Source organism: Micromys minutus (genome assembly GCF_963924665.1).
Source record: "Micromys minutus genome assembly, chromosome: 4".
In the NCBI taxonomy this organism is placed as follows: domain Eukaryota; kingdom Metazoa; phylum Chordata; class Mammalia; order Rodentia; family Muridae; genus Micromys; species Micromys minutus.
In genome coordinates, this window is record NC_137973.1 from 41,991,637 (window position 1) to 42,012,297 (window position 20,661).

At 48.4% G+C, this 20,661-nt stretch overlaps 1 protein-coding gene across 1 annotated transcript; it reads left to right on the forward strand.

Moving 5' to 3' along the window:
- Positions 1-6,172: 6,172 nt before the first annotated feature.
- On the forward strand, positions 6,173-19,859 carry EPS8L3 (EPS8 signaling adaptor L3; the record flags this gene model as incomplete). The annotated part of the gene is made up of 17 exons (XM_080916018.1): positions 6,173-6,203; positions 6,342-6,406; positions 7,823-7,981; positions 8,237-8,386; positions 8,854-8,909; positions 9,250-9,407; positions 9,497-9,615; positions 9,775-9,895; positions 9,976-10,037; positions 10,240-10,314; positions 10,624-10,772; positions 15,274-15,355; positions 15,985-16,203; positions 16,377-16,505; positions 16,801-16,874; positions 17,344-17,476; positions 19,749-19,859. The coding sequence occupies 17 exons, from the start codon at positions 6,173-6,175 to the stop codon at positions 19,857-19,859; spliced, it is 1,893 nt and encodes a 630-aa protein (XP_080772144.1).
- Positions 19,860-20,661: the final 802 nt, after the last annotated feature.

Here is a 20,661-nt window from a genome sequence, read left to right on the forward strand (position 1 = left end):
AGCATTGTGGAGGCCAGAGGACAAGTTAAAGACATGAACTCCTTCCATCTGGGTTCTAGGTATTGAACTTGGATCACCAGTATCTACTGGTACCTGGTTTGGGGGATCTCTGCTGTGCATGTCCCCTCTGCTGAGTTTCCAATTCAGTCTTGCCTCTGGTGTCCTTAAAATTCCATTTGGAGAGCCAAGAAACCTGTACAAGGGGGTGAGTAGCACTGGGGTGGGCCTGAACCTCTCTGCTCAACCATCCCCCAAACATCTGCCCCAAATGTGCCTTAAGCATCCAGTGCTCCAAAGCCAAACCCCAGCTTTCCGGCATGTTCCCCCCCTCTTCCAGTTCTCTGTTCTACAGTAGGCCGTTGTCTCCCATGCATCTGCATGTCTTCACTCCCCACTTACCAGTCAGGTCCCTGGGGTTCCTGGTTCTCCTTGGCCCACCCTCCCACCTCATTTCAACACATCGGCCCAGCTCAGGCAAGACCATGGGCCACGTATTCTGGCCACTGCCTACCACCCCAGGGTGCCACTCGGGTACCCAGTCTATTTGGATTCCCTCCTGGCCACATGATCCCTTTTTCTGACTCTCACCCACTGCTCTGTCTCATGAAGCCCAGCTTCCTCATCCCTGGGTTCTTCTCTGAGCTCATGCACCCCCAATGTCTTCCCAAACTTCATATCTTCAAGCTCTCAGCAGTAGCCCCTCCTGCATTGTCCTCCCTTGCTTATCAGGACCCTGGTTATCATCACTGTGTGAATTTCTCTCTTCAACCTCAGAAATGTGAGCTCCCAGGAAAGGACCTTTGTCTCTTGTCTCTCTGGTCTCAAACCCCTTTGTTTGCTAAGAGAATTGTTCTCCCCTACCTACCAACCGCACCCCACACTCTCACCCCCATAACAAAGAGCTCCTTCCTTCACAGCCAGCCGTTGGAGTGTGATACCTCTCAACAGAGTCTGTTCTGGATTTTAAGGGATCCAGGCTTCCCTCCTGGTTAATGCTAAGATGGTTCAGAGGCACACCTTGGTCCCTTCATTCTGAGACCTATGTGCATGCTGAAGTCCCCATTGGCAGTCTCTTTGTATAATGAACACCCACAAATGGCAAAGCCTTCCAGGGCTACAGTGGAAGTCAATTCAACATCCACTTCTGTAAAAATCTCAAGAGTCTTCTAATAAGTGATTAAGATACACACACTCGTGCACACACGTGTGTGCTCATGCACACACACACACACACACACACACACTGGGGGGGGGTAAGTTTGGGGATATGGTCACACCCAGCTTCTCACCTCTCTACTCAAAATAACTGTTATATCCTCTACCTCCCACTTCCTTTCTTAGCCAGACTCCTTTCTGGCCTGAAGGGTTGACACCATCGGTTCCTCCTCAGAGTGTCTTTCTGATGCACCCAAACAGATAGAACATGACCACCTGTGCCTTCCATAACTCCATGCAACATTTGTTTACTATTTTTCATCTCGGTCGTTATAGAGACTTAGAGTTAGGGTCACAGCCCTCAATGTGATGCAGGCACTCATAGAATGACACACGTACCAGGTATCTGGGAGCCAAAGGCCAGATTCATCACATCCCTAGGCAGGGAAAAGGCGGTTTCTCATAAGGCAGGAGTCAGCAGGTGTTTCCAACCAGTAACTCAGGCAGAGACAGCATCCAGTCAGGTGCAGAGGCATGACTCAAACAGGGTTACAAGATGTCCTCCAAGTGGAGGGTAAAGTCCAAGTAGCATTGGGTGGTGGGAGATAAGATGTATTTACAGCAAGAACCTGGACTTTAAGGAGGGCCTCAAAGGGAGCTGAAGTGCTTTGGGTTCAAAAATGAACAATCAAATCCCCACTCAAGGGAGAACCTCATCCATCCAGAGCCAAGCGGGAAGGATCAAAAAGAATGAGGATAGAGGCAAGGTGCCAAGTTTTCAGACTGTTGTAGCCAGAGGCAGACAGTCTGACTGGGCCTGAAGGAGAAGTCCACAGAGCGGGAGAGGAGGGGTGATCTGTGTGCTGAGGAAGAGCCCACATGTCAGGCCATGGGGCTGGCTGATGTATGGGTTGAAGGAGAACTAATGAATGACTCCAGTTCCCCACAGGGACACACAGAGGTGGGACCACGGCAGGGGAGCCTGAGATGCTTAGAGGGAGGTGGTGAACTCTGGCTGTGTTTTGAAGTGGCTGTGAGTCGTGTGTGTGTGTGTGTGTGTGTGTGTGTGTGTGTGTGTGTGTGTGTGTGTGTGTGTTCTCGCGCCCGGCTCAGTGCCTGTCAGGAATCTGAGGAATAAATAAACCAGTGGATGAATGATGAGAGTTCCCCCAGTTCTGTAGCCTCACACTTCTGGGGAGACTCTCTTGAGTTCTACTTCCTTCCCACCCAAGCCCCAGCTCCTTATTCACAGCCAGGATCACTTGGACCCAGAACGGTCTTCCACAGAAGCTCCCTTTCCCATCACGAGGGGTGAGTGGCCTGGCCTCTCTATGCTTCATAACATCCTGCTATAGCCAATTTCCATAATGCCTGGCACCAAATATCTCCAGTCCCACAACTCTAAGGACACCCAAAGAGCCATGGAGTTCACAATCCTGAGAGTTCCTGGTGGTACTCAGCCTTCTCTGCCTAAAGATGTCAGCCAGGTCTCTACTATGGGTTGAGTCTCTGCCCGACCCTGTTTTTGAGAGACTCATAGGAAGGACAGGGTCTGGTCTGGTCTGAGCTGGGAAGAATGGGGTCCTGGCTCTTCACCCAAGCCAAGCATGGGAATGGAATATGTCCGTGCCTCAATGAGACTGTGTGTCATATGTACAATAAAGAACAGGCCATTCAAACCTGAAAGCGGTACATGTGGCTGAGACCCAAACCACCAGAAGGCCCAGGGAGGGCTAGAGGACTAGTTCACACAGGATCACGGCGAGGTGCTGATACAACCTCTTGGCCCCAGAAATACGCTGCCCAGTAAACTTTCCTAGGGGTGCACACCAATTCAGGTGGGAGAAGTCCCTCCTAGGTCCAACTCCTGAACTCCAGGCCATCAAGACAATGCTGGATGGATGGTGGGAAGCAGGACACCATCTCTCTGTAGGTCCCAAGGAAGCCAAGGACAGAGTCCTGACTGCAGGCTGTAGTTATAGGATTTATAGGAGTCTTCTCCACAGATCCTAAGCCCAGCAGGGCCTGAGGCTGGGTCCCAAGAGGCTTAGTTCCCAGTGAACATCCCTGCCCATCCCCCCTTCCTTCTCCTTCTGCCTTTTTTCTTTGATGTCTGTTTACATCTGGCCTCCTACACCCAGCTATGAGTTTCCAGGAGGTAAGGAGTCTGGCCTGCTCTAGGTAAAACAGGAAGGTTTTTTTTTTTTTTTTTTTTTAAACAAAGCAACTTGCAGGAACTAGGCAGATTCTTGAATAATGAAGGGTGACCTTGGTTTGAAGGCATCTATTAGGGGCATGGGCCAAGGTTAGGAAGAAAGAGTAAGAAACAAATGTGGCCAGAGGGGAGAGGGGACATGATGGACATGACTAGGATAAAAGAGCCCTCATTGTCATGCCCAAGTGACCCTATGCCCTACCCCAACTTCTCTGACAGGCCCTGTCGTATTCACAGGCAAGACTTGGGCACACACGCCCATGTGTGCAGCACATAAGAATAAAACACACATACCAACCCAAAGGTTTTCTTGAGCCTCTGGTTCATTAGCAGCCTGCCCCTAACTCGGAAACTAGGCTCATGATACCACACATGCCTTTTCTTTTCTGTGGTCCCAGTGCCTGATGCTAACCCAGGGGCCCCAGAGGAGATATGTAAAAGGTAGGGAGATGAGGGGCCACACCTGAGTCCAGAGGTCAACAAGGAGGAAGCTGGGAAGCAGGGGTCTCTGGTAAACCTCTGGCACCTGTCAGCATGTATGCTTAGGTCCACTATAGTGCTGTGCGGTTGGTGGCCTGAAAGGCCTCCCCACCCTCTAGAGTCCAAAGACCACAGGTGTGGCTTCCTCAAAGCCTGCTTCCTGGCTCTCTGGCCACCTGATCAACAGTAGGTCTCTGCCTGAGGCTCAGGCAGAGAAGCCAAACAGAACTCCCTCCAACAGCACTGAACCACTGGCTGAAACATCAGCCTCCTCAGGAGACCAGACATCAGGCTACACTGGCAATCAGGTAAGATCCTAAATACAGCCGATAGCAAGGATTGGGGGTCCTGGGGTCAGCATGGACACCCCTGTGGCTTTTTACGACTGGGGCATCTTGCAGTGTTTTCTAAGGTTCAGGAGCAAGGATTAGCCTCGGGAACTTAGATATCTGCTGGAGACCAGGAAAGGCCAGGAGCTCTAAGGCTTCCCCCAAGGTCAGCCTTGTAAATACTCCTTCCTTGCTCTATACACCTACATACCCAAGAGAGAGCAAAGGCCAGTGTCTGACATTAAAGGGGCCAGGCAGGTCAAACAGCAACCAAGCCCCAGAAAGTAGTGTCTTTAGCAGTAGCTGTTGAACTATCTACTAGCTCACAGGAACCCCTGGTGACCTACAGGGACCATCTTAATGAGAAAGACCAGGGACAGGGCTAATCAGGAAAGGGCTCCTACTTCTTCCAGTTAGAAGCAGGAATCGAGTGCCACAGCCTAGGGAGGTGAGGAAAGGCAGAAAAAAGAGACAGGCGTTTAGCACCCCTTGCTCTTATCTCGGAAAGGGGTTCTCCCCAATGGGGAACAGAGATCAGCCGCTTTGTCTCTGTTCCCATGACGCTCACTTGGAGAATATTTTTCCATCTCTGAGTCATTTTCATAACAGTCCCCAATAAACGGGTGTGGGTCCTTCCTAACACTTTGGTCGGGATATTCCAGGATTACAAAGAACCCAAGGGCGCTAAGCAGATCGATGCACGGAGATTCACACAACCAGTCTGAAGGCACACGGATAGCACATTCGCTTGACACATACACACACCCAGCACATACAAATGCATGACATTTAATTCCACTCTACTTCAAAAGATGTGTGTTCTAGTGCCCCCCCCCCCACAATCCCACCACCTAGAAACAGGGACACATTTGTAAGCCATAGTTCTGGTTTGTTTCTCTATTAACAAATCAGTGTGACTCTAGTACTGTTGTCCTCTTTGAGTGGCAGAGTCCCCATTTGAGAAGTGGGAATAGCAGCTTCAGCTCTGAGGTTGTTTTGAGTACTAGCGGGGCGGCTGAGGCAGATCCCTTAAAGCTGCACTCACCACTTGGTGCTGGAAAAGTACCAGTGGGTAGATGATGGTGAAGACTAAGAGAAGTAGGGTCAGGAAAGGCTTGGTAGTGGGCTTGGAGTGCTGTCAGGGTTGCTGTGATCACTACTGCTGTTAGAGAGGAATGGGCAATGTTGGAAATGGCATCTGGGAACACCCTGGGCAGGTGGTGGTTACAGATGGGTTTACCAGGCAGTTGGCTATAAGCTGGATTTAAAGAGTTCAGGTAGGGAGGGTCTCTGGGAGAAAAATCTGGAAGCACCAGAAGGAAAAGAGGCAGGAGTGGTGGTCAGACATCAGATGAGTGTAGGTCATTAGCAAGTTCCACAGAGTACCCTCCCACCAGCCCATATAAATGTCTGTTTGTCTTCTATCTCTATATTTGCCTAACATACACACAGAGTCTCACACACACACAGTCTCTCTCTCTCTCTCTCTCTCTCTCTCTCTCTCTCTCTCTCTCTCTCTCTCTTACACACACACACACACACACACACACACACACAAATGCATTCTACCAAGCAGGGTCATTCTGGGAGCTTCCTCCCTATTTGCAGAATTAAAACAGGGCCGGGAAAGAGGCTTGGTACTGCAGCTGAAGCCCCTCCCAACAAAAGCAACTTATTCATGGTATCTTTCCCACCTAGTCCCAGAGTGAGACATGAGCCCAGATTCAAATAATAGGACGTCATCCATGCAGTGCCTCCTGCCACAGGCAGGCCCTTCTTTTCCTGGTCCATGGCCCCCGAACCTAACAAGATGAGGACTTCTTGGGCAGGACATCAGATGGCTCTAGATAGGTCCCCTGGAGTCAAGAGCTTCAGTTCTGGCCACCAAGTCCCCAGGTCAGAGTAACAGCAGCCAGACCTTGCATTCCTGTTTGTCAGTCCGGTGACTGCCTCTGGTTTATTGTGATTCTAGGAAGCTGTCCTCAGTGCCGACATGTCCCGGCCCAGCAGCAGAGCCATCTACTGTAAGCTTCCTGTCTTCCCTGCCCTGCTCAATCCCACTCTTGGCCTAGCTCTCCAAACCCCATCCTCTCCATTGTCCCTGTAATCATCTGAGCCAAGCCTCCTTCTGCTGCCTCCTACCCTTGACTTTGTATCCACAGTGCACCGGAAGGAGTACTCCCAGAGTGTGGCTTCAGAACCTACCCTCCTGCAGCACAGGGTGGAGGTAAGTGCCTCTGGGGCCCAGGCCTTTTCTGAATAAAGCTAGAGCCCTGTCTGTCCACTGCCCAACTCTACACAACAGCTCACCCTGACTGAACTTTGTGGAGTCAGAGTCACCTACCTTGAGGCCTAAATGTCTGCCAAGCTAAGGGGAGTATAGGATAGTCCCAGGGTGGGCAGAGAGGCCTAGCTAGAGCTGGTGGGAATGGGTGCTAGGTCCCTAGAGAGAAGTGACAACATAAATAGTCAAGGGCCACAGAAAGCTATTTTTTTGATCTCCCTTGTTTTCCAACCCATCTCCTGTACTTTGTTCAGGATTACACAGGGCTGCTGGGAAAAAGGTATGAGGGTTGCAGCTATAAGGGCCGGTGTCACTGAGGGGAGAGGCATCCTGTGCTCCCAGACCAGGTAGAGCTGCTGGAATGGAGTCTTTGGCCCTACCCAAGTGGACAACTGGCACTTGGAGATCTGGTCATTTTAATTGGCTTTTAAACTACAAGAATGGGGTCAGAAGAACTTGTTCAACTAGGACATGGTAGGGACCACAGTGCATGGGGGTTGTGGGGTGGACAGTGGCCTCTGGTGTTAAGAGACAAGTAGGAAATTTCCAGTGCAGTGGAGAAGGGGTTTCCCCAGCCACTATTACACCTTTTTGTAGAGTAGATCTGGGAATTGGCTTCATCAAGAACCATCAGACAAGAGCAGGAGAAGACATGCTGAGGGCAACAGACTGCTGGGCTCTGCCGAGTTTCTGGCAGTGTGGCCACAGGCTACAGCTGGCAAGGAGCGAGAATTGACAGGGGCAGGAGTTAGTCTGATTGTCCCCAACAGGAGCCTGGGGAAAATGGAGAATGATTCAAGAAGACAATGTTTGGCTGGGGGAAGGGAGGAGGGGGGCTAAAAGGAAAGCTGCCAAACAATGGGACTAGAAGAAGGCATGGACCAGGGGAGGGTCTGAGAGTACTTCAGCTCTCTCTGTGTAAGAGTCAGAGAGAGGATGCTTGATCTTCCTGAGACCCCCATGGCACTGGGTTGGCAGAGCTGGAAAAGCATCAGGATTTGGAAAAAGGCAGCGGTCAGGCAAGTGAGGTCACTGACCTGGGGACAATAGGTCCTAAATGCAGCAAAGGGACCGAGGAAGGTCCGACAGCCCATACAGAGGAACACAGATTATTTTGTTGGATGATTGAAACCCACACCAAAGACTGCACAGTGATCCTAGAATGTGCCTTAACTCTAGGCCTCAAAGCCTCTTCAAGAACCCAACTTCTATAGGCTCTTGCTGTATTGAGAAACATGAACCCTCTACAGGGGGGGACCAAGGACACACCTTCCTTCCTAACTGTCTTTTTCCTACCTGCTAACCATCAGGGATCCTCTTTAAACCTCCTCCAAGACCAGTCTCTTCCTCTCCCCTTAGCATCTGTTGACATGTAAGCTGGGGACACGGAAAGTCCGGGAGCCAAAGGATGCCCTACAGAAGCTTCAGGAGATGGATGCCCAGGGCCGAGTGTGGAGCCAAAACCTGTTCCTGCAGGTCAGAGATGGCTGGCTCCAGCTGCTGGACATTGAGACTAAGGTCAGTCTTCTTAAACCCAGTTATGGGCCCTAACCCAAGATGAGAAAGAGCAAGCATCAGGTTCTCTGCCTGTCTCTCAGAGCCTCTCCACATCCAATACACATCTCAAGCCAGGCAGAGGCAGGGTGGGAAGTGGGGGCAAAGGCCTAAGAATCAGGATAGAAACTCTACCAGCCCACTGAGGGCAGGAATGACCTCTTCAGGGTTTCATGGTCTCTCAGTGACCTCACATGTGGCCTTTTCCATCTGCCTTAGGAGGACCTGGATTCTTACCGCCTGGACAACATCAAGGCCATAGATGTGGCACTTAACACCTGCTCCTACAACTCCATCTTATCTGTCACCATGCAGGAGTCTGGCCTGCCATGTGTCAGCACTATGTTGTTCCAATGCCAGGAAGTGGGGGTGAGTGACTGAATATGTTGGCCAGGGGTATAGTTTGGTGACCATCACAAACACACACACACATGCACACACACATACACACACACATGCACACACATGCACACACATATACACACATGCACACACATACACACACATGCACACACATGCACACACATGCACACACATACACACACATGCACACACATACACACATGCACACATACATACACATACACACACATGAACACACAGTCATACACACATGCACACATATGCACACACACACATGCACACACATATACACACATGCACACACATACACACATGCACACACACATGCACACACACATACACACACATGCACACACATATACACATACACACATGCACACACGCATATACACACATGCACACACACTCATACACACACATACTCACACATACATGCACACACATATGTACCATAACACATATGCTTCCTCCAGGCAGAGCAGCTGAGGACAAGCCTGCAGAAGGCCCTGGAAGAAGAGCTAGAAGAAAGGTAGGTTGCCTCTGCTCTGTATAGGGTCTCTTAGTTCATGTTTAAGGGTCACATCCTGGCTACACATTAGGAGAACTCATGACCCTGGGACTCAACAAACACATGCCTAGAAAGAACTACGGGGAAGTGTCAAGTGTCCTGGTTACTATCTCCAGAGGCCATTATAGAACCCAGGAAGCCCAGGGACTGGGCAGATGAAACATGATAGAGTAGGGTTCTTAGAGAAAGATGGTGAGGCCCAAGGGACAGAAGTATGGGCTTAGGTTTCTCTCTGTGTCTCTGTGTCTCTGTCTTTCTCAAGATGTTTTCACAGTTATATCTTTCACTATGCCCTCAACAGACCACGATTTGGAGTTAATCATCCAAGCCAGGACAGATGGAAGGGGCCTCCTCTGGAAAGGCCAATTCCTATACAGCAGGCACCCCCTCTGGAGCAGAGGTTCTCTCCAGAGCACAGGTTTCCTCCAGAACAGTCATACAACACAAGCCCAGAACGCAGTAAGTTTGTGTCTGAAGGCGGGTATCAGAGAAGGCTTGGTTCAAGTCAAAGAAGTTCTAGACTCATGGTCCTTCCCCATCTACCGCAGGCATCTCGCCATCCGCAAGGTCCCTGACACGCTACCCAAGTGCCCGAGAACCCAGTGACTTCACTCTGCCTCCTCCTCCAAGGCGTGCTCCCTCTCCTGAGGATCCAGAGAGAGATGAGGTAACTGAAGGTGGTTGGAGGCTTGCTGAGGCTTCCAGACTCTCCAGGTAGACAGGGCAGAGCAGGGGACTAAGGCTGGGAATCATGGTGAGGGCAGGGTTGGGAATTTCAGAGTTTTTATAACCGTTTACTCAAGGCCATGGGTTGTTGGGGGTCCAGGAGGTGCTGAACCACACCCTAGGAGACATTGAGATGTTTGCCGGAAAGCTGAGGGAGATCCAGGCAAAAAACAGCCATAAGAAGATAAAACTCGGGAGAAAAAAGAAAACGTCTCAAAATGGTAAGTTCTTTATGCCAGGGAGAGATTCAGGGTCATCTCGGGAGGACCCATAGATCCCACCTTTATCCCTTCTTCTACAGGAATAACACAAGCACAGTATATTGACTGCTTCCAGAAGATCAAGTTTAGCTTCAACCTCTTGGTAAGTGGCTCTGGCCAGTTCTGGGCCCTTCGCCCCTAACTCCCTTTTTCTATGACGTCAGCTAGCCAAGCCTTTCCCTTCTCCAGCTTCTACTTCTCTTGGGACTTTTGAAGGGTACCAGACTCTAAGTCAAGGCACAAAACATGTATGGGGTGCTACGGTTCTGTGAAGGATGGTAACCAACATTGTCCTGTGTCTTCAGGGGAAGCTGGCTTTGCGGCTGCAGGAAACAAGTGCCCCTGAGTTCGTGAACCTGATCTTCCAAACCTTGAAATTCGTGAGTGGAGGGCAGACAGGCTGGCAAAGGGGACAAGCTGAAGACTAAGGGCAGCAAGGGAGAGACAGAGGCTGGGGGAGTAGCAGGACAGAGGGAGTTGTGGAACTGACCCTTTATTCAACAAATACAGGGTGTCACTCAAAACAAAACCTCCAACAGATCCAAAAGGTTGGCAACAGAGTCAAGGATGCCAGGTCATGGAGGGAGTGGGGGACAGGAATGAAGTGAGGAACAAAGAGAAGGGACCCTTGGGTTTTTCCTTTTCCCTTCTAAGAAAACTGATCCCTTCTACTTCCATCCTGCCTCCAGATCCTATCTCAGTGTCCCGAGCATGACCTTACCACCAAAGTGATTTCACCCCTCCTCACCCCCAAAGCTATAGACCTGCTGCAGTCCTGTCTAAGCCCACCTGAGAGGAGTCTCTGGAAGTCACTAGGCACAGCCTGGACCACTAGCTGGTAAGTGAAGACAAGGGGCGTGGAAGACCCAAAGCAGAACACGACTCTATCACAAACCAGAACCACATCCAGAGAACATGGGGAGTCCATATAGAGTGCCCAACTTTTCACTGAACACTGCCTTTACCCAGTGAAGAAACACATTTCCTCTGGAGAAAAAAACAACAGCAACGAAGCCAGCCTTCTACTAAGGTGCATGTCCATTTTCACCAGGGTCAAAGTAGAAACTTGGTGTCAGTCCAGCTCAGAATTTCAGAACAACTGACATAAGAGAGGGCACAGATGTGACATCAGAAAGTTGACCCAGCAACCTTCAGGGCAGGAGTTAAGAGAGCCAGAGAAACCATGCTGCTGTGGGTGGCCATGGGTGGCCATGGGTGGCCATGGGGACAGTTAGAGAACCTAGGAATTGGGGAAGGAAACTCACCTAGGTTAAGATGTCACCACAGGAACTGTCTACAGAGACCACACATCTGGGCCCCCAGCTGAGAGGTCCCACCTCTGTGATAGAACAGTATCAGAGAGCCCGGTAGGACACAGCGAGAGGCTTGCATGCCATCCTGTGGGGGCCCCTGACTTTGCTTCCTTGAGCACAGTTTGTTCTAATTCATGAGAGCAGAGAGCAGGGCACAGGTCAATTGGTTACATGAAGAAAGCAGAAGGCGGCTGGGCGTGGTAGTACTTCAGCACTCAGGAGACAGAGGCAGGGGATTTTTGAATTTGAAGCCAGTCCGATCTACAGAGGGAGTCCAGGACAGCCAGGGCTATGCTATACAGAGGAGCCCTGTCTTGAAAAACAAAACAAAACACCGGGCAGAAAGGATAAGTAGATAGAAGGCAAAAAGAAATCAGAGAGTTAAGGAGAACCCACAAAGCAGAGGGATCAAAGCTCATCAAAAACCCTGGAGACATCAGCAGGGAGATATCAGCTGAGAGTCTAGGGCTGGGAAAGGAAAGTGCCATCTGCCTGCCTAGTGAGCAGTTCTTTTCAGTTCAGGACCATGTGAAGGTTTTCTCCAGTTCACTTAAAGACACAAACTAGCTCCAAAGCAACCTATTTATTTTGAAGGTAGACTATACAAAAACAGAATATACCACTTTCAGCATATGATTCAGTAACATTAAGCTTACACTGATACTGTGTACCAACACCATTTTCTAGATCCATGACTTTCTCATCCCAAAAGGAAAGGCTATACCCATAAAGGATAACTCCCCATCTTGCTGCCCTGATCCCTAACCACCTTTGCTGTAAGTCCATGTATGTTAGCCTATTCTAGGGATTTATTCTTAAATGAAATAAGGCAGGGTCCATCCATTTGTGACCAGCTTATTCTATCCGTATGTCTTCAGAGTTTGTCTATGTTATAGCACGAGTCAGAATTTTCTTGTTTTTGTGATTGACATATATTCCTTTGTATGAGCATGAAGCATTTTGTTTATCCTTTATCCACCAATGGACATTTGGATTGTTTATATCCAAAATATCCATTTTAATGGCTTTGTTTGTCTAGTCAATAGATGAAGAAACTTATAAATTCTGGACCTCTTGTAACAACAGTTTTAAACCCTGAATCAATGACTGCCCTGGGCTTACATATAGCTCTTGGGGACAGCTCTGATGTCTGCCTAGTACTCTCAAGATAGGAAAGCAGGTTTATAGAGGATGAGACCACAAATCTTCAAATGCTTTTTTCCAGCTTCTTTAGCTCTGAATGGCCATGCTAGCTATGCCATTCTATGTTTCAAAAACTAGCAATACTTTACAGTTTTGAGAAATCACCTATAAAGTACCTGCTGCACAATCGTGAGGACCTGAGTTTGAGTCCCCAGTACTCACATAGCCAAGCATGGCACTGTGTCTTGTAACCACAGGGTCAGGGTCAGGATAGAGAAAGGAGGATTCCTGGAGTGGCTCAGCCAGCCTAGCTAAAGAGAAGTGTGCCAGATTAGGTGAGACTGTCTCAAAAAGTAAAGTGGAGATATCATCCACCTCTGGCCTTCATAGTCACACATATAAGCACATGCATTCATATGTGTATACCTCCACACCAAGAACCACACATACCCTGCCACACATGCACATATTTGCAGCATTGGAAAACCTGTTTGATAGATATAATGTTAACAATACCAATGAAAAAGCAAAACAATCTCAGTAGGAATAAAATGGCAAAATTTCAATAACTAATCCATTAAGTCAGATACGCTCTTAGAGGGGTCCTATTTCTTAAATTGACTAGAAGTGAACAGCTCAATGTGAAAGAAATACAGAGAATAGAAGGCATGTAAAAGTCCTTAGAAGAACTGAATTTCTGTCAAATTACATTTCAGTGTTTTGATTGTTAGATAAAATTAGCCAATGTAACACCATAGGTAATGGTGTAATGATCCAGAAAGGTAAGGAACACACCAACCAATGGACTTGGCAATCATGAGTTGTCAGGACCATCCCAGCCCTGGTGCTGGAGACGAAATCTTGTCTTGAGCATGTTAAGCAAGCACTCCACCACTGAATCTCAAACATCTTCAGCCTGATTATCAGCATTTCCAATGGACCAGTTTCAGTATGGCGGTGGTGGATGTTGCAGTCAGAGGCAAGAAGGTACAGGTACAACATATACTCACATAGCAAGGATGCTTGGTAACGCATTGGTTAGGACCATAGCTTAAAAGAGGTCATTACCCGGTCAACAGAAGACCTGAGCATATTATATAGGACACAGGAAGGCACCAATGAAGAAGAGTTCTCTCCTAATAAATAAACATGTATTCAACAGATCCAATGACTCAGCCATGGTGGTAGAAAGACAGCCCCTTGCTGTCCCAGCCAGGAAGTTCAACATAGTAGTAATAAACAAAGTTAAAGAAGCCAGGTACTATAAAGTGAGAGGCTATAGTAAGTGTAGAGGTAAAATTTTCAGCTGCCCCAGTGAAGCAGGAAAAGGGATTTCCAGAGGTGAGTAAAGCATTCTCGGGCAGTAAGTCCAGAAATGACACAGTCCTGAGCTGTGTGCAAGGGATAGTGAGAGCCAAGTACCAGCCCCATCCTGGCACTAGCCAGAGCAGCCTCACTGGGATGTGTTGTCTAAAGAGAGTTGCTCTGGGACACCACAAACAAGTTAGAAAAACACCTAATGGGTCAGGCACAGTGGCACAGGCCTGCAATTTCAGCTATCCTGGAGGTTAAGGCAGGAGGATTGCAAGTTCAAGGCTAGCCGAGGCTACAGAGTGAGTTCAAGGAAAGCTTGGACAACTCAGTGGACCCTGTCTCAAAAATTAAAAAAAAAAAAATGTTTTAAAAGGGGTGGGACACAAACTGTACCAGCATCCACAGAGCCTGCACTGGGCCAGCTGGGGTCCTGGTGCTGAGAGAAGTGGGCTTGAGCCTCTCTACCCGGAACCTGGATGCTATCTTCAATTAATAACTGCTCACAAACGAAAATTTAGTTTTCTCCAATAGTCTCACTGGTATGCAAACTGCAAAGGCTAGGCCGTGTGCATAGCGGTAGATGGCCAGCACAGAACCAAGTGAAGAGCATTTTTGCAAGTTTTTTGTCTTTTGTCACATAATGCTTTGTAGGCGGCAGTGGCTTCTTCTTCTTCTTCTTCTTCTTCTTCTTCTTCTTCTTCTTCTTCTTCTTCTTCTTCTTCTTCTTCTTCTTCTTCTTCTTCTTCTTCTTCTTCTTCTTCTTCTTCTCCTCCTCCTCCTCCTCCTCCTCCTCCTCCTCCTCCTCCTCCTCCTTCTTCATCTTCTTCGTTGTCTTCTCCTCCTCTTCCTCTCTCTCCTCTTTCTCTCCTTCCTCCCTCTCCTCTTCCTCCCCCTTCTCTTCTTCCTCTTCCTTACAGGTCCTTTGTGTAAATACTATGGTTTCCAGTTTTGTAGTTTTGTGGGATTTTCGTCTGCATTTACATGTGTGTCACTGTATCTTTGTGCTTTTCCTGAGTCTTTTCTTTGGCTCCTTTTTTTCTACTTGTTTGTCCTGTGATTGGATGGTTGCTTTTTTTTTATCTAATTGCATTTCATTTTAAGTTTTTTTAGATGTCTGTTTGTATTCTAGCAAGAGAGGGAGAAAGAAAGCAGGAGCATGGATTTGGGTGGGTGGGAATAGAGAAAGATGAAGGGGGGTTAGGGAGAAGAAATCAATCAGAACATATTGTATGAAAAAAATCTATTTTAGTATAAACAAATAAACAAATAAATAAGAAGGGGTAGAATCAGTCTTTGAAAGTCCCCAGAGGGGTCTTCCAGCCCCAGTACTTCAGATTACACTACTTTAATTCTAGCGAGGCAACATAGCTGTACTTAGGAATCAAGACGAGGGTGCCCACTGATACACGGATAGAGGTTCCTGCAGAACCATTTCCTGTAGCTTTCCACCTGTATACATGCACCATGTTCCTGTTAGCCACAGATCCCTGGGCTGGGCCGTCTCCTCCCTTTCCATGCCCCACAGGCTGCTACACGGAGGCCTTGGACTCAGCTTTGTTCTCCCCTCAGGGCTGACTGGACAGGCAGTGAGCCGCCACCCTACCAACCCGAATTCTACGATGGCTGGCAGATTCCAGAGCCCCACTCCATGGTAAGGGTTGCTTAGCACTGAGATCTACAGAAAGCTCCTCCAGTCCAGATCAAGTCACATGACAACTAAGGGGTGGGGTCTACGGGTACCTGTTGGGAAGGTGAGCAATGATAGGCTGGCTAGCCCCTCCCTGCCACTGTGCTGGCCACATCCTATTCTAACTCACTCTGGTTTTGTTGCTCGCAGAAACTCCTAAGAAGCCAGGATTCTATTTCCCTCAGGTATGTCACATGCTTTGTGGATTCTCAGAGTCACGGGGAGGGAGGTACAGGACAGAACCTTTACACCTGTGTATCTCGGAGACTACCTATACTTTCCCTGGGCTCAGGCTAAGATGTCTCTCTGCTACCTTGGGTGAAAATGCAGCTCCTTACCTCGTAGCCTCCAAATGCTCTGAGTCCCCATAGATCAGGTATAAAGTACTTAGAGCAGAACCAAGATCCAGAAAATTCTACTACTGGAAATGTTCTCAGTGACAAAGCATTTCAGAGCCTTTCCTGTCCTGTCAGACCACCTACCTCAATCCCCCACTAACAGCATTGCCATCCAATCTTATGAAAATCCAAAAAGTCATCAACAGACCATACTAGGAGCTATCTGGGGGCTCTCGTGGCTGGCCAGAGGCACAGTTCCCATTCTCCGTCCATCCCAAATCTGTCTCCCATGTCAGAGGTCCTAGGATGAGAAGCAGCCTACACTTCCCTCAGGATGAGCCATACAACAACAGCCCCGAATACGAGGACTCAAGCCCCGGCCACGGCAGTGCAGCCCTGAAAATGCAAGTCCTGTATGAGTTTGAAGCAAGGAATGCACAGGAACTGACTGTGGCCCAGGGAGAGATTCTGGAGGTGAGGTCTATGGATGAAGCCTGAAAAGAGGCAGGCAGGAAGTGCAGTCAGCCTGGAGTGGGTGGCTTACAGACAGAGAAGGAAACGGGAAAGGGTGGGGAAGGACACAATCTTGGGGACAGAGGGGATGGGAGGATGGAGGCTCTGGTGGCTGATACCGTGCTTTTTGGCAGATTCTGGACCAGAGCAAGCGATGGTGGCTGGTGAAAAACGAGGCAGGACTGACTGGTTACATTCCCAGCAATATCCTGGAGCCCCTGCCAGACGGAGCCCCTAGAGGCCACCGCCAGTCATCATTTAGGGTACTGCCCATGCTGGGGTGCCCCAAAGCCCCGAGTTCTAAGTCAGAGGTGGTAGTAGGGGAGATTGGGTGACAGACAGACGATCTTGATTCACTTTAATTAATATCATTGTGTGTTTCCTCTGGGCCAAGTTCATTGTAGGGTCAGAACAAAGACTAAGTCAGGGTCCCTGCCAAACTAGAAAAGGAGACAGTGAGACAAGAGTCTTTCTGGGATCTTGGGAGAAGGGACACGGGAGGCTGTGCATGTTTGTAAGATGGGTTGACCTGTGACTTCTAGTATTCCTTGATTCTAGGCTCCAATGCTTCGTCTTAGCTCAAAGCCTGAGGAGGTCACAGCCTGGCTACAAGCAGAGAACTTCTCCACTGCGTGAGTACCCAGTCCCATGGGGGATGAGGGGAGAGCCCTGTAAAGGGCTCAGGTGAGAACCACAGACCCCTTCTTTCTCAGAGACCTAGAATATGAAACCTAGCTCCCATTTTATGTGATGATTCCATCTTAGGCTTTCTCTGATAAACCAAAGCTGCTCTGAGCCTAGGTTAGGGCACCCAATGGGGAGACTGTATGTAGTGAAAGAGAAAGAACCAAGGATAGTGAATTCTGGAAGAACCTGAGTTGCCCACCTTAGCCACCCTTCCCTTCCAGAACATTCTCCTCTAAAGTACTTTTCTCCTCAAAACCAGAAGTTCTGTGGTTCACTGAGACCAAATCACTAGGCTTATTCCTGTACCTGCAGATACATAATTTAAGTAACCCCAGCTTTCCTTCTCTGCACAAACACTAAGACCTAGTACCTGCCCACCCTGCCTCTGGTGGATTGTACCACTGTCATTTACAGCACCGTAAGGACACTTGGGTCCCTAATGGGAAGCCAGCTAATTCACATGAGACTTGGGGAGCTGCAGATGCTGTGTCCACAGGAAGCTCCACGGATCCAGGCCCGGCTGGAGGCTGTCAGAAGGATGCTGGGGGTGAGGAAGGGGGAGCTGGGGACACTAGGCATGGGATATTCCTCTGGGGACTCAGCTTCGTCATTCCAGTGTGTCTTGAAGCTCTAATTTGTCTTGGTGGTATAGACTCTGGGGATCCCTCACTGGTAACTAGCCTCATCTGAATTATTTTCTTCCTTTAGATGGCTCATTAAAGACCAGCTCAAATACCTCTAAGACCAAGGACCTCTCATATGCAAGATGGAGTATTTGGTATCCAGTTATAGTCCTCGGACGTCCTCTTTCAGTTAGTGGCCAGCCACATATTCCGGAACACACACTGAGGCAAATGGCACTCTCGCTGGCTTGGAGCCTGGTTATTATTTATTTTACCCCATACCCGAAGCTTGCAAACTTATTTCTAGTCTTACTCCTAATCCCTTTAGTCCCAATCCTTTCACTAAAAAGCATCTTTAAGCTCATTATGTGACCATCCCCATGCCATTTATTCCGGGCCCAATGGAAACCAAAGCATGAGTTGGCAGGGAGCTGGGATACTGAGCAAGAAAGAGCATTGGCTCTACAATTAAACTGAACAACTGAACTGAACTGAACTGAACTGAACTGAACTGAATGGAACAGAACGGATCGGAACCATACCTAACCAAACCAAACTAAACTACAACTGAACTCTGGATAGAATTCAGTGCATCCAGAGCTAAGGGTCAGCATTTGGGGACTGTGGTACATTCTTTCTCCTCTCTAAATAAACTCCAAAATGAGGCTACATGCACTGTCACTATCCTATGGGCACGCTCCCAACCTAATCCAACGTTCCTAGTCTAACTGTAGGTATAGCATGTCACTGAGACAAAGAATGCTCTGCTGACTGGCAGCACAGGCTTTGTTCATTCTGGCTGGTGATGCAGGAGAGCCATACACGAGGGACCATGTGCTCTCCTTGTGTGCTTTGTCTTTCAAGCAATGTTTATTAGGTGAGTCAACCTTGAGCTCCTCCCACCTTTCTACTCAGTGGCAGTACATAGGAACATTGCACTGGAAGGTGAAAGTCCTCAGGTCCACTTTGTGAACTCAGGCAAGTTGGTCCACTCCAGTATCTCTGTCCTAGGGTAAAGTGAAGAGTTGGGGCTGCCTGTGGCTTGTACTGTCTTTCTGCGTAGTTTCCTTCAGACTCAAAACTCATGGAATGAACTCATCTCCATGAAAGAGAAGCTATGCGTCAAACAGTTAAGGTTTGGTGTTCTCATGGATCCAGGAGCCCCCAATAGGTTCTTAAGATTGTCCAGAAAATCTATTTCAGCTGAATTTATCTAAGACCATAACATTATCCAGAGCTAAGTACCTTATTTCCAGATGACATTATCATTCACTCTGAACTCCATGACCTCACAAAATCCTCTCTTGTAGTCACTAACACAGAGTATGAAAGCAAAAACCTTCACCTCAAAAGTGGGGAAGGGGCAAGCTAGCCAATTCAGAAAAGTTAAGGTCTTAGAATGGAATGAGCCACTAACCTACTTGCCTTGGCCCATCTTATAGCTGAAAAACCAGGGAAAATCTACAGGATTAGAAAAAAAATAAACAACAACAACAACAAAACCAAAACAACAACAAAAGCATGTTCTACCCCAGTGTTCCCCTAACTTCATAAAAAAGACTATGGCAAGGTAAGATGCTCTAAGGCTAGCCAAGAACAGTGGAGCCAACAAAACTGAAGTAGCATTAGGCCAACCTCGGTCCAAATCCTGGACCACCCAGGGAGCTTGAGTGGCCCATCAATCTTCTCCAAACTTCAGTTCCTTGTTCTATAAAATGGGCAGGACAGCTAAGCACAAAGTTAGTTAGCCTAAATTGAGATATATTACCAAACAAGTAGAACACTTAGACTTTTCCCTGGAATGCTGGTATACCCCGTAAGTTTTAGACTCATGCCTCAAGTTAACTTGTCAGGGGCTTTTGTTTCCTTGGGAGGAATAAACCCAGGCATTATAGAGTCACATGTCTCTGGACCATTTCTTCTTTATTTTAGCAAATGTCCTTTTACAAAGTCTGAAGTTTGATTCAGCTAAACTAATGGGGAGACATGATCTTCCACACCCAGACTCAGGGAGTAGGTGCCGGGAGTCCCAGGGACCTGTGCTGTGGAGGGTGAGCAGAGCACCTCCCCCAACCCGAATCTGGCACGATAGCTTGCACACCCTCTCCCCTGCCCCTGACAACAGTTACAAGGGTCTGCTCGTTTCCCAGTGTCCTAAACTGTGAGTGAGCACAGAAGTTCTTCCCCACGCTGCAGAAGCATCCCTCAAAGCTCACACTGTCTCACGGGAACTATGTCGTCTCTGCTGCTAAATCCAACTATTCGTTCTCAGACTTCATTATCCCGGGGCCCGTCAGCCACAATTGATGTACATTTATTTGGTCCTCCCAGTGTCTGCCCTCAGTTTCCAGGACACCTGGTTCCTCTTCACCACACCAGCCACTCCTTCAGACTCCCTCGATGGTTCCTTCTCATCCCCCTGCCTCTAGGTGTCACGCCACGGCAGTTCAAGTTCACACACCTTGTTTATCTGTAGCCTTTACAGGCTGCCTCCCTATATTGACCGCTCTCTGCTGGATTCTCTGCCTCCTGCACCAGCATAGGAGATTGCTTCCAGGAACTATTCACTGGAGAGTCAACATCTCACTCAGACCACTGTACACACAATCGTTAAGTCCCTGTACCCTTCTCTTTCTACTCCACGATACGCTTAACGCTCTCTGACTTACTGTACACTTGATGCTGGTTTGTCTCTGCCTCTCCCCTTTAGTACAGACATTCCTCCAGGACAGGGCCTATTGTCTGACGTTTCCCATTTCAGCTCCTCTGCACCTAGAACAGTGCCCAAATAGATTTGCTAATAAACACCGAGGGACAGTAGAGCAGGCCTGCCTCCCTCCAGCCCACTCTACATAAAGCAACCAGATCAGCAGCCCGCTGAGGATTCTGGCTGTGTTATTCACTCCAGCGAAGCATCCGGATCCATACAGTCTATGAAGTAGGTGTGTGTGGATCTGAGCATTAGAATGAGGTTATCCGTAGTGGAGGTGTGTTTTAAACGTAAGGTACTAAAACAAAAACAAAAAAAAAAAATCGAATGCATCTCAATAGTTTTCATATTACATTATGAAACAGTATCTATTGGGCTAAATAAAGTATATTGTGGATT